General features: G+C 39.7%; 1 protein-coding gene across 3 annotated transcripts in view; it reads left to right on the top strand.

Moving 5' to 3' along the window:
• Positions 1–13,270, top strand: part of cntfr (ciliary neurotrophic factor receptor) — a 213,303-nt gene that overhangs the window by 80,357 nt on the left and 119,676 nt on the right. For all 3 annotated transcript variants that reach the window (XM_063888900.1, XM_063888901.1, XM_063888899.1), the window contains one exon: positions 6,673–6,754. In XM_063888900.1, the coding sequence (XP_063744970.1) occupies positions 6,673–6,754 (82 nt within the window). The remainder of the gene's footprint in view (positions 1–6,672; positions 6,755–13,270) is intronic.

The following is a 13,270-nucleotide window of genomic DNA, read 5'->3' as shown; positions in this document are numbered from 1 at the left end:
AGGCTTTAACACTAATTCAAGTCTGTGCTCGAGTACTGCCCGTAGATTATCCAACACAGTATTTGCCCAGAAGCAAAATACTGCCCTACGAGGGGGGTAGTTGGTGTTCTTGCTACTTGTGCAAATCTATCACAGGTTAGATATCTGCAGCTGTGTGATGTGGGACCTTTACCTGAAAGGATTCATGATGCATAGTCGCTGATGTGTTCAGACCTCCTAAATCTCAGCCGGCTGAAAGCAGTCACATGTGATCAATGGCCAAATTTATCACTCGGAGCCAAGTAGCGTCATCCGTGTGTGTGTGTGTGTGTGTGTGTGTGTGTGTGTGTGTGTGTGTGTGTGTGTGTGTGTGTGTGTGTGTGTGTGTGTGTGTGTGTGTGTGTGTGTGTGTGTGTGTGTGTGTGTGTGTGTGTGTGTGTGTGTGTGTGTGTGTGTGTGTGTGTGTGTGTGTGTGTGTGTGTGTTTACGGATGTTTGTGCGACCCTTGCTACCTCATGAGTCACGTTCCACGTCGTCTTTAGCGAGCAATTACAGCCGGAGCGACTGAAAAAGGTCACAGCCATCCGGCTTTCAACACACTGCACCAAAACTGTGTGTGTGTGTGTGTGTGTGTGTGTGTGTGTGTGTGTGTGTGTGTGTGTGTGTGTGTGTGTGTGTGTGTGTGTGTGTGTGTGTGTGTGTGTGTGTGTGTGTGTGTGTGTGTGTGTGTGTGTGTGTGTGTGTGTGTGTGTGTGTGTGTGTGTGTGTGTGTGTGTGTGCGCGTTGGAACCGAAATGCCAGCGGCCACACTATCACAGCCGACCCTCGCCTGCCTCCACCACCATCACCTCAGCGCTTGTGGCTAATCTGCAGCAATCCTGCATGATTGATGAGAGTTGGCAAGCAAGAGAGAAGCATTATGGCAATGAGGAAGTTGTATTATTGGATAGGGAGCGTGACATTAAAGGTTTCAGTGGCAACAGTTATGCATGATTACGTGTTTGGTCGAAAAGGATCATCTGCAGGACAGTTATTGATGGATGAGGTGCCCAGAACCCATGTTTTCCTCTTATTACGGCCGCCTGGGTCACAGCACAGTAAACTAATTAACATTCACTCTACTGGCGCTTTTGGGGCTGAGGTAAATGTTAATTATCTCCTCAAGCGGAATATAATACAAAAGGATTGCTCTGAGTTTGGAAGTTTTTGGGGGTCAAATTAAAAAAATGTCTTTAATATCCAAATAAGAAAACAAGTGTCTTATTCTTATATTCATTAATAACGAAGAAGCTCCAGAATATTTTCCAGCTACTTCTTATTAAACATGTTATTTATTTGTATACACCTGTAGTAAAATAAAGAGACTTTTTTCTAAATTTCTTTACTATATCCGTAGTTTTTCCCCCTATTATAACATATGTATATCCTTATCATTTGTACATTTAATATTCTAGGATTCTCAGTTTGCCAAAAATGTAATGTTTGCATTTTTGGTCAAAAATAAAAAGATATATATATGATGTGCGGTTTATTTTCTGCTTGTGTCAATTAAATATGATTTACTTATTCATGTGAACATATATATGTAGTACTGTAAAGAAGTTGCGGACCACAAATAACCTTTTTTTAAATGAAACATTGTCAGCCAAAGTCTAGTTTAGAAGGAAGTCTTACTGTAAATTTAAAAAAAACACCTTCTGACAAAAATGCTTGTCTTGATTTCCTTGGAAAGAAGCGTTGCCTGTGTATCATTGCCCCAAGGTAGGACGAACGTGTCAAAATTGAGTCAGTTCATAGAGTATTGCACAGAACAGGGGTCTTCTATCTGCGCTGAGGATCCTTTGGATGTAGGATACCCCCTGGACAGGATGCCTTCATTTACACTTTCAAGGTCTTACTTTTCATTATGATGACATTTTCTCTGAAAGTATCCGGAGTTACTCGCCCTTTCTCCTTGTCCTTGGCAAGTTCTTCTGATTATTCTCTATCGTTTTACATCACAGTGGCATGACTCTGTGTGCCTTTAAAAACTTTCAAATTTGAAGGGACTACTCCTTGAGGACGCTCTATGTTTAAGCTTCAGGAATCGTGTGCCTGTTTCGTACCCTCATTGCCTGCCATATTAGAGAACTCATTCCTGTTTATATGCACGGCCCATTCCCCCAGATGGTGGGTAGTGAAGCTGTGAGTCAGTACACAGCGCAAGCAGGCGGAGAAACGTGTGATTTTACAGACTTTTAATGTGCTCTACGGTGCCAGGCACACTGCTTTCAGTATCATAAAAACAGTCAACCTCCAATTACGTCCCAGCAGGATAATGCACCACTGTCTCTGCATCACATAACTGCCTGTCCATAAATCTCAATTCAGTAAAAAGGCTTACTGAATGAGATAGTTCCCTAACCTTTACAAGTTAAATAAAGTGTTTATTAAGCAGGAGTCATTTTTCTTACATGATCTCCCTTTGAAACATCTACCCACATTGTTGTTGGCATAATCAACTTAATCAATTTAAGCTCGATTGTTTACATTGCATCATTTTGTTTACATTTTCTTAAAATGATTATGTTTATATACGTGTCTTTATTTAATTGAATTCTATATTCTCATTGCTTACACTTTTTTTATATTATTTAAGGTTTATTTTTTTTTATATACATATTCAATACTGTATATTCTTTGTTTCTTTTAATATTATATGATCTATTTATTTTTGAATTATTTAAAATATTTATTAATATTTTTCAGTTTAGATATATATTTTTTAATTATTTTTATTTCTTTGAACTGTTCGTAATATTTTAAAAAAAAAGACCAATTGTCACAAAACCCAATTTTCCCAGGGATAAATATAGTATACTGATTACGACTGATCTATTGTTAGCTCTGTATATATTTAAAAGCTATTGTTAAGTTCCAAAATGCTGTAAATACTCCAGTCTAGCTTTAAATCAAATCTCATTTATTACCCAAGAGGATCTTTTTACTATTTTTTCTCACCAGACATATTCTATTTAAGACAGTTTGCCGTCACAGGGGAATTTGGCCGTTTGATGTTGGGAGAATGGACTTGAAATAAATGAACCCATTGAACATATGACTACAATTGGGCACAAAGTTGTTATTTCAAGGGTAACATGTCCAAGTTTGCATTACTGGATGTTCTTTGGAGCCCTTGGACCAAACTCATGTATCCTTGTGGTTTTGCACAGTTGTGAAAGAAAATAGACCAAAAAAAGGAGAGTGTACATTTCCTTCAGAGAAGGAAGGATGCCTTTTATTTTCTCACACACACGGACATGCACCCAGGCCCGCCTCGTGTATTTCCCTCCTGGCTTTCCAATTTAAATGCAAATGTTCCCAAATCGGACTCCACAAAAGACGCAGAGGCAAAAAATCATTTGACGCAGCGATGAATTATATATTTTAATTAAGCAGCCAAAAAGAATCACGCCTATTCAGCCCTTTACCCCCTCCAAGAACAAATGAATAAATAAATATGGAAGAAGAAGAAAAAGAAAGGAACAAATGGGAGAGCTGGATGGATGGAAGGAGGGAGGAGGGTTCGTATTGAGTTTGTGTGATTGCAGCGCTAACCGCCTGTGGGCTGTCATTATATGAGCGATCTGAAGCTGTCACATATCAAAACTGTATTGTCTACTGATAGACGGGCTAAATACCCCCACAGTTTGAAGCACACACACACACACACACACACACACACACACCCAGATAATTCAAAATGCATCCAAACACACAGACGCACACACATCATTTGGACTTTGAAACCAGCACTTGAAGAGCAGAGATGGGGATTGTGAGACTGACAAGGGATGCAATTTTAATTTCACCCCCTGTCACTCTCCTCAATATCTGCTCAGATGAAATACATATGAGCTGCCAATCACTCACTCATACAAATAGAAACACAAGCGCGCACACACTCGGTGTATCTCTCAATCACATCACAGGTGCAAAAACACTCTTTAATATATTAAAAAGTCAGAAAAAGACTTCCCAATACAAACAATCAGGCGCATAAAAACTGAGATGTGGAAAACTGATTCTCCATTGTTTATTTTTATGCCTCAGAGATAGTTTGCTTCTCATGATTAGTTGTTGTTCTGCTTAACATACATCTGATATAATCTAGTGTTTCTGAATCAGTAAACACCAATGAAGGCATTTGTTTCGTAGCAGTCCTAAATTTCAAGTTAATGAGGCCCTATTATTCTTTTTGGGGTTTTCCCTTTCCTGTAGTGTGTTGTATACTGTCTGTTTGTGTCTGTGTGTGTGTGTGTGTGTGTGTGGTCTGCAAAGGCTGAAATCCCAAAGTTCCTTCCAGAGGGAGTTTCTCTCCCACCTGTTCATTTACATATATTGTTTTCCGGATACACGTAGACATGACATACTGTAATATTACAGCTGACTGCAGAATGCACAAACTGTATCAGTATCTATGGTTACCTGTTCGTATGTATACCTCTGCTGTGTGATACTCATGTCTCTCAAATACAGGTGTCTTGTTAATAAGACGTAAAAAAGTATATCTAAATATCGCAAATGCCTGTCGGACAGTGGATGTTTGTGCAACATACTCACTTTATGTTACTTCAAAACCCCAGAATTGTTTAACACATTAATAATTCACATGTTTAAGTTTTGCACTTTCAGAAAAGAGCTAGGTCCTTTTTTTTTAAACATGATTTGATTTGTCGTCCATTCTCTCGTTCTTACATATCTCTGACAGTTGTATTGCCTTTTGACATTTTAGTGGTACTGTAAAAGCTTTTTAATGTTCTTGAACGTCCCTCAGCGATATTTGCAGAGACGTTCCCATCTTTCCCAGTTGTTTGAACATGGTGTATTCTTGTTCAACCATTACAAAGAGAGACGTGAAGAACATCATCTTAGGGAAAAAGACACAAGGATACAGAGTGAGGAAGACTGTGATATGGCAGGAGAACAAAAGTGGAAAAGAGTCGGAGGAATACAGAAAAAAAGCAAACTGTGAAGCTAAACAAAGACCAAGAGGTAATGGGAGATGACAGCGGTTTATAACAGCTGGAGACTTACTTCAAAAAGAACAAGGAAATTCACTTTCCCCTCTTCGCCTCTGTTTGGAAGCGCTCACTCTGTTCTACACATGCAGACACACACACCTTACTCAGCTGCGAGGAGACCCTTAGACAACCTTTGTCGGGTAAAGGAGAGACAGCTGGTTCTCTTACAGATGGAGTAGAGGAGACGAAGGAAAGGCCAGACTTTAATGGAAGGATCTGGGTTCAAGCCCCTTTGTTGGCAGATTTCCACACTACTGAAGTGTCCTTGGACCCGATGGTGAATCACTTTGTGCTCCCATGGTGCACTTATGTTGTAGCTGACCTTCTAGTGGAACTGAGGAAGTAAGAGGTAGTTTTTCATGAAGTCTGAAGCTTGTTAATCAGCATGTGTTTTACTGTTTTCTAGTTTTATTAGGAAACCAAAACATGTGCTCACAAACATGTATCTTTGTGTAGACATGCTACACAAATGTACTAGCCAACAAACTTCATACTTTCTGTATTCAAGAAACGTTTAATCTGTGGGAAAGGCTTGTTGCCTTCATGCCAAGAGTTGGGAATAGTGATGCACCTTTCATGTCTGTTTTGGTACATATCAATCTTACTGCTGGTTGTTTTGAAACTGGGTTGGACCAACACAAATGTGGTATTTAACGCCAGAAAGAGGCTATTACGTTTATTTTTTCAAATGTGGTTGTACGGATCAAACAAACACCACATGAGGAGTTACTAAGTAAGCGTTGGCTAAGCTGTAAAGTAGATTTAGTTAGCTAAAGACAGTGCATGGCTAACCTGTCTTTTTTGCTAAGATAGGTTAGCCAGTTGCCGAGACATTGGAGTGGCGTCGGTTTTCTCATGTCAACAAGAAAGCCAAGAAAATGGTTCACAAAATGCTGGACTTTTATTTTGAAAAGAAAAGTTTTCTTCAGTCTGAAAAGGTCTTTGAAAATAATGTACCTTCTTATTTCTTACACAAATATATTTGGCAAGATGTTGAAGTATTCCTTTTCAAATTGAATGAGGAACAAATGCAATAAAGTAAAGAAAGAAGGAGCTTGTGAGGAGACAAAAGTATGAGAAAGCACACCTTTCACCCCCTCTGTCTTACCTACACTTTAATACACATGCATCTCCTACTTCAATTTAACATTTCAAACATATTTTCATGGGAGGCAGCAATGAGTTGATGGCATGCTGTTCTTCTTGAAAGCTGTGTGTTTGTTTACAGTGTGCTATACCTTTAAGAGCTGCTGGCCAGAGCCCATCCCAGAGAGGATGGACCCATTAGGCTGATGAACAGAAAGAAAGAGACACATAAACAGAAGGAGAAAGAGAGAGAGAGAGGTTAGACAGTGAAGAGGATAACAACAGTGAGAGAAAAGTAAAGAAATAAGGGAGTGTGACAAGTTGGCAGGAAAAGGAATAGCAGCAAGGCCCAGAAGGGATCATAACGGTGAAAGGAGAGATACAGAGAGAGGACAGGAAGCAGCAATCTCTCCATCTCCTCCATGCTGGTGTAGGCGTCTATGGGTCTGTCTGTCAATCAGGACGTCAGGCGGACACACTTGCTCGCCGGCTCTCCGTCTCGCACGCGCTCACCCTGATGACTTTGCTCTGTGTGTGTCTACAGATGGCAAACCTTGTGACATCGTTGTGCTGTGTAGTTCTGGCCGCGGTGGTGGTAGCCTATGCTCAGAGACGCAGTCAGCTCGGTGAGTACCTTCTTCTTTATTATACTGTTCAGGCCTACTCTCCTCCTTTATCGTTTTGTTTGCCGTGGTCTTTTCTCGAAAACTGGCTGATGTATTGTTCTATGCTCCTTTTTTTATCAAACTTTGCTGCTCTTATAACCCTCAACTCAAAAATGGAATCTTTGTGCTTAAATTGTCTTCTCTGTGCTTTAATTTCAAACTTTGCTTTTTTAACATCTAATGTATTCACTTACAAAGCCAGCGGCTTAAGGTGGTTGCACAACAAATGTTACACTTGTTTTTCCTTGTCTTGCATGGTTGTTTCTGTGATTTAAAAGTCCAATGCTGGCGTTAGGGTAAGATTTAAAGTGTGTTTCTCTGTCATTTAGCTCTGTCATTTAGCCAGTAGGTGGTAACTCAATGAGAGGTCAGAGGTGTTGCAGAAAAGTGGAAATGTACCTGTGCAAAAGCCTTGGGGGGATTCACTTTTCCAGGCGTGCAAATAGCCAAACAATAGCAGAACAAATTAGCTTGTCATCCATTGCTGCAAGGTACTAATATTTTGGAAACATTTGCCAACAAAGAAGCCAGTCAGGTCAATGGATGATCATGAAAGTGTTTCAATTGAGGGTGAAAAAAGAAGCGTTAAAAAAGCCAAGATAATGCAGTGATTGCTCTTCACACAAGATTTATGACCGTAAATTAAACCGCGTGTGTGTTTACCAGGGGAGTCAGTTTGTCACTTGACTTTTTAGTGAAGAATGGCCTTGGCTCATAAGCCAATGAGTTCGGGCTGTTTTGAGTCAGCTGACCCAAAGAAAGAGTACCCAGTGACGCACATCACTGTCACGAGGGTCATACACACACACAAGCACACACACACATGCACAAACAGGGCAGAAATGGCTTAGGAAATAGGAATGTTGTCTTTAGGGATTAGGTGAATGCAGCGCTGAAGGTAAGTGAAAGAGGGAGATGGAAAGACAAACAAAAGATGGAAAAGTGAATAAAGACTGGGTGAAATTGAGAAAATAGAAAAAGGATGCAAGGGAAACGGAAACAGACAGATTGAGAATGAAAGTCAGGAGGAATAACAATTGATGCTAGATGGGAAAGAGTGTGTGCTAAAGCACTGGGACATGAAAACCCTGCTACTTCTTTCTCAAATAATTGTAGGCTACAAAGGTTATTTACTGAATCAATGAATACATTTAAAAGGGTTTATATTTATTATTTTATTTGTTTACTCATATTTGTTTGAATACTGGTGTGCCTCAGGGACATTTTTTTAGCAGTCCAACCCAAAAGTTGACATTTTGGTCTGCAACCCTTGTCAGTAAGCCAATGGCATTTTTCCATTGGATTTCATATTTCTGCAGGAAATAAGCTATTTGGAGGAGAAGTTTGTTATATTTAGCAATATATTCCTCACATATGTACACCACTTTGATGATTTGAAGCTTTGTCTCAATTGCAAGAAGAAAAAGCTAACATTTGGCTACACAGCTATGTTTGTTAGCCTCCTTTAGCCACCTGTTAGCATTGCTATTTTTAAGAGATGTAAAGTATTCAAATGGAGTATTTACTGACGTGTCGTATACCAAAGATAAAATATTTAAACCTTTTGTTTAGGACAGACCCTATTTCTTTCAAACGTAAAACACATTCTCAAATCATAATAGACTTTGAAACAAGGGATAGGCTAAAATGCTAACTCATTTTTCGTGTTTGAGATCTCATCCGTGCTGCAATTAAAACATGTAGGTAAACTTTTTCCTACAGACTTCACTGTGAATACTTGCTTAAACCTAAGCTGACTGATTACTCCTCCTTATCTATTTTTATATTGTGCCAAAGAGCAGAATTGTAGAGAGCATTACAAAGGAAATAAAGAAAACAGTGAAAGGGCAACACTTAAGGGAATAAGAGATATGGAGAGAGGGAGGAATACATAATTTGGATAAGAGAAAGAGAGCTGTCAGGTCTGTCTTTGGGCAGAATTGTGTGTGTATGTGTGTGTGGGGGGGGTACAGTCTATTACTTTCCTTTCTTTTTCTTGCTATACGAATCAGCTGCCAAATGCACAAACATACAAACACGCCAATACACAATATGTCATAATGTGCCTATCAGTAATATTGTTGAAGGTATTTAAATACATATATACCGACACACATTCAACCCACACACATATCATGTGCCTGTCTTTGAAAGTGCCTTGTTTCACTGACAAATCGCTAGCTAGTTTGATTGACAGGTTACCCTAGGGTATGTCCCACTTGGCAAAAAGAGCGCGTAGCACACAGACAGCAATGCATGCACACACACATACATAGTCTATATACAGTGGGATAGAAAAGGGATGGTCTCTCTTGTTAGGTCTGACTCAATTTGTACAAAAAGGCCCTTACCAAGGAAGGCACACACTGTCTTCGTTTGTACTAATGTGTGCGACACGGAGTGTATAGGAAATACATTTGGGACTTCATAATTAATGACAGCAGTGCATTGCCGTACAAAGACAATAAGAAACACGGGTAGAAATCACCCTCAGACTGAGTGAGGCAAATAGATACAAGCTCCGAGTACACAGAAGTCAATGTTGTCTCGGAGGGAGGACCAGATGGGAGGTGAAAGAGAGCCAGACACGCGAGAGGGTGGAGCAAGATGGGGCGGAGAGACGGAGAAGCAAACACGACAACAGATCATCGGAAACAAATTAGGAGTATTGGATAACAACGGTCATGAAGAAATACACTTTTGAAAAATGAATATTATAGGGGAAGCTTTTGTTTCTCCTTTTATGTCAAGTGAATGTTTTTCTTAAATATGAATTTAAAGAATGATAAAACATTAAGTATGAATTAAGTAATATTAAAAATAATAGCAATACATTTTGTGTTCTGAGCATTTTTAATAATGACAATTTAACACAATAAATCAAGAGCAAACTGACAATAACCACAACATGAAAAAACAATAGCTGATACACTATATAGGGAACTTAATATATATAACAGAAATTACAGAAATAGTTAATAACCATTTAAGAAAATAATTTGCAGCTGATTTGCAGCTCAGGAAAGGAAATATTTTACCGTCTCTCGCAATTGGATTTTTATCCTCCTACAAATTATGTTTCTCTTAAAACCAGAAAACAAACAAATAAACTAGAATAGGAGCAGGTAGACCTCTGCCAAAGCTGTTCTATAGGTGATAAAAATGAGGTGTGTATCTGCCTCCACAATAGGTTGCCCTTGGCCAATTCTTCCCCCCTTTCACCAAGTTTCATGAACATTGGTAAATACTTCATGTACTACTCGTCACATACAGCCAAACAAACAAACCAAAACGGAAATCATAGCCTCTTTGGCTGATGAATTATATCTAGGTTTGTTAATTTGCCTTTATTTAAATAACAGTTAGCGAGTTACTTCTAGGACCTACAATTAGCCAGATATTTAATTGACAATTGCCACTATATGTAATTTAAAGTGTGTTTCCACCAGTATTGCATCATTTCTACAGAAACCACACTTTCCCGCGGCAGCAGAAAACACATTTTTCTTAAACTAAGGAAAGTTCAGTGAACGTGTCATTTCCATTCAGCGTTTCTAATGTGATTCATTTTGACTCAAATGAAAAAGGAAACGCTAGCACAGAAGCCTTGGCAGAGGAAACGACAGACCCTTAATGAAAGATCACTTTAAACAACAGAGGAAAAAGAAAATAATTGAAAGCTATAAACCCACGGAGAGAAAGGAATTGAGAATCAGAGGTCGTGCCAATTCAAGCTTCCTTGAATATGAATCAGATTTTTGATTGCCGGTGAATTATAGACAATGAGGTGGTTAGAAATGTGGTAAGGGGTGGATATTGTGTGGGTGGGAAAGACACAAGACAGATCCGGGGGAAATACATGAGAGAATGCTGAATAGATGACAGATGAAGAGACTACATTTAGAGAGCGTGGGACAAATGGAGTCATGGAGGGGGAATGCTGATACTGTATCAGTCAGATATTCAGAGCAGATTTTCTGATAGTATATACTGTACATACACACGATGCCTGTCTTCCTAATGTACAGGCATTGCTTTGGCTTCTAAATAAACTTCAAAGCTAACCGTTACAAACTACCGTAATTTCCGGACTGTAAGCCGCTACTTTTTTCCCACGCGTTGAACCTCGCGGCTTATACAATGACGCGGCAAATTTATGGATTTTTCCCGCTTTCACAAGCTTCATGCCGCCAAAATGGGATTTTGAAAAAAAAACAGACAAAAAACTGAGCACCGTCACATAATGTGATGTAAATCGAGCGTGCTCAAACTTCCCATCATTGTGATTACGGTAGTCATTTTGTCACCCTCATCATGGCAAAGACACGGAGAAATGCATATGATGCAGCTTTCAAGTTGAAGGCGATCGATCTGGCACTTGGGAAAGGAAATACCGGTAGGCACCTGCGGCTTATTTATGTACAAAATACATATTTTTTTTTAATTCAGTGGGTGCGGCTTATATTCAGGCGCGCTTAATAGTCCGGAAATTACGGTAAGAGTGCTACTGCTCTGTCTACAAGCATTTCCTGACATATTTAAAGGTTTCATCGATCCTTAAGCAAGTTGCGAAATATCAACTAGCCATTTTTCACTTCCTTTTGATTGTATTAGTATTAGACAGAAAGCAGAGAAATACATACGTACCTACTCCAGTATTTGGGTAATCAGATATTCATTAAAATGCTGATTGTGTAGCCTGTTTAGAGACTGTAAACTATAGCAAAAATATGTTTAATTACAGCTTGAATGCATAAAACAGCCTCTGCAATTACACATTTTAAAGCAATGGTGTTTTAACATAATGAATCTGCAACAAAAGCGTGGAGAGGGAACCCAATTTTTCAATCATGTGCCCCAAAGGGTCGATATTAAATTCCACAACCATCCATCTGTCCGTCCATCTTTTCATCCATCAATTCATCCACCATTCATTATTTTCGTACACCATCATGCATTGGGCAAAAGTTGGTCTATAACTCTCAATTGCAGGGTAACGGAAATAGAGAAAAAATATGTTTTTTTTTACTAAAAAGCTAAAACCCAACCTTGAACATGTCAAAACTATATTGTGTCTTATAGGAAAACAAAAACATTCCCTACATGTTCAAACGTAAACACGGTCACACAGAAACAGGGTATTCTAAATTTAAACCAAACACATTCGTCACGGCTGCGCTTGATGTCTCTGTTTCTTCCAGATAACTCTATGCCACCAAACAATCCCTCACATTACGTACAATGGGAATCCACTCATGCACCGAGAACCTGAAGATTGATCACAAACATGGCCAAAATGAGCCTGTATTTTTTCGCACTATTCGTCTTAATCTCACTTTGTCTCTCTTTGCATCTCTTATAGTCTCTCCGTTTCCCCTGATTCCTTCTTCATCTGTCTCTCTGCGTGCTTCTCCCTCTATCTCATTTAAATCCTGAGATAAACCGGAGCGTCCTCGCCAAAGCAATACAATGTCATTAACAGGGTGCCTTACACAGTAAATACTAAAAACAAGCACTACATGAATACCAATGAGCATTGGGGACGAGGAAAACAAGAGGGAATTAGACACAGGATGATGGAGATCTGGTGCAATTGAGATTGTTTTCTTTCAGTTTTAGTGAATTTCCTATTGTATTTTTTTATGGCATCTTCGCCCCCACCACCATCTTGCCCTGCAGTGTTTGTGCACATGGTGACATCATGCTGTTGACAGAGAGAGCAAGTTATTTATGGGAGTCCATATCCTGATTGAGAGACAAACGTTCCCACTCATAATCATTCCCTCCATCTTTCTCCCACCCTCTCACCCACTACGTATTTTATATGCCTCTCTGTTTCCCCTCCTTCTTCCCATCTCTCTCTTCCTCTACTTCACTGTCCACATCTCTGTCTTCCTTTTCCTTCATATCCACCATCCTTCTTCCTTTTAATTTCTTTATATTACTTCCTGTCTCCGGATCTCTTTCACCCTTCACTTCCCCTCCTCCCCATCCCTCACTCCATCACCCAAGTGGTCAACGGCAGATTTATCGGCCATGACATCATCAGCCGCTGACGCTATACACCGCCGTCACCAAATGTTCTTGTTTGTTGCTGAGCATCTTCACCTCAGACCTGCGCCATCTAATTAGTATGGACGGAGAAGCGAGAGGGGAAAGGAGAGGCAGAGGCAAAAGGGAGCGAATAAGAGACAGCGGGGGAGTAGGAGGTTAACTCTCACACTAATTCCATGGTATTACAACTGTCAAAGCTGTATTTATGTCTTGTGCGTTCGACACATGGTGCTATGAGTTCTCCTACAAGCCTGGGCGTACGCTTTGCTACACTGTAGCCTTATTTACCCACACCCTTGTCATGTTAAATGCTCAAATTAAATTAATACTTGCATTTCTTTAACCCCCTCCCTTCATGCTTGACAGCCGAGTCTAATCTAATTAAATTGCATGTGCACCTACAGGCGGACGCAATAAGCAGTA

Source organism: Eleginops maclovinus, chromosome 8 (genome assembly GCF_036324505.1).
Source record: "Eleginops maclovinus isolate JMC-PN-2008 ecotype Puerto Natales chromosome 8, JC_Emac_rtc_rv5, whole genome shotgun sequence".
NCBI lineage: Eukaryota > Metazoa > Chordata > Actinopteri > Perciformes > Eleginopidae > Eleginops > Eleginops maclovinus.
Note: the sequence above shows the minus strand (reverse complement) of the source record. Positions and strands in the feature narration are given on the sequence as shown.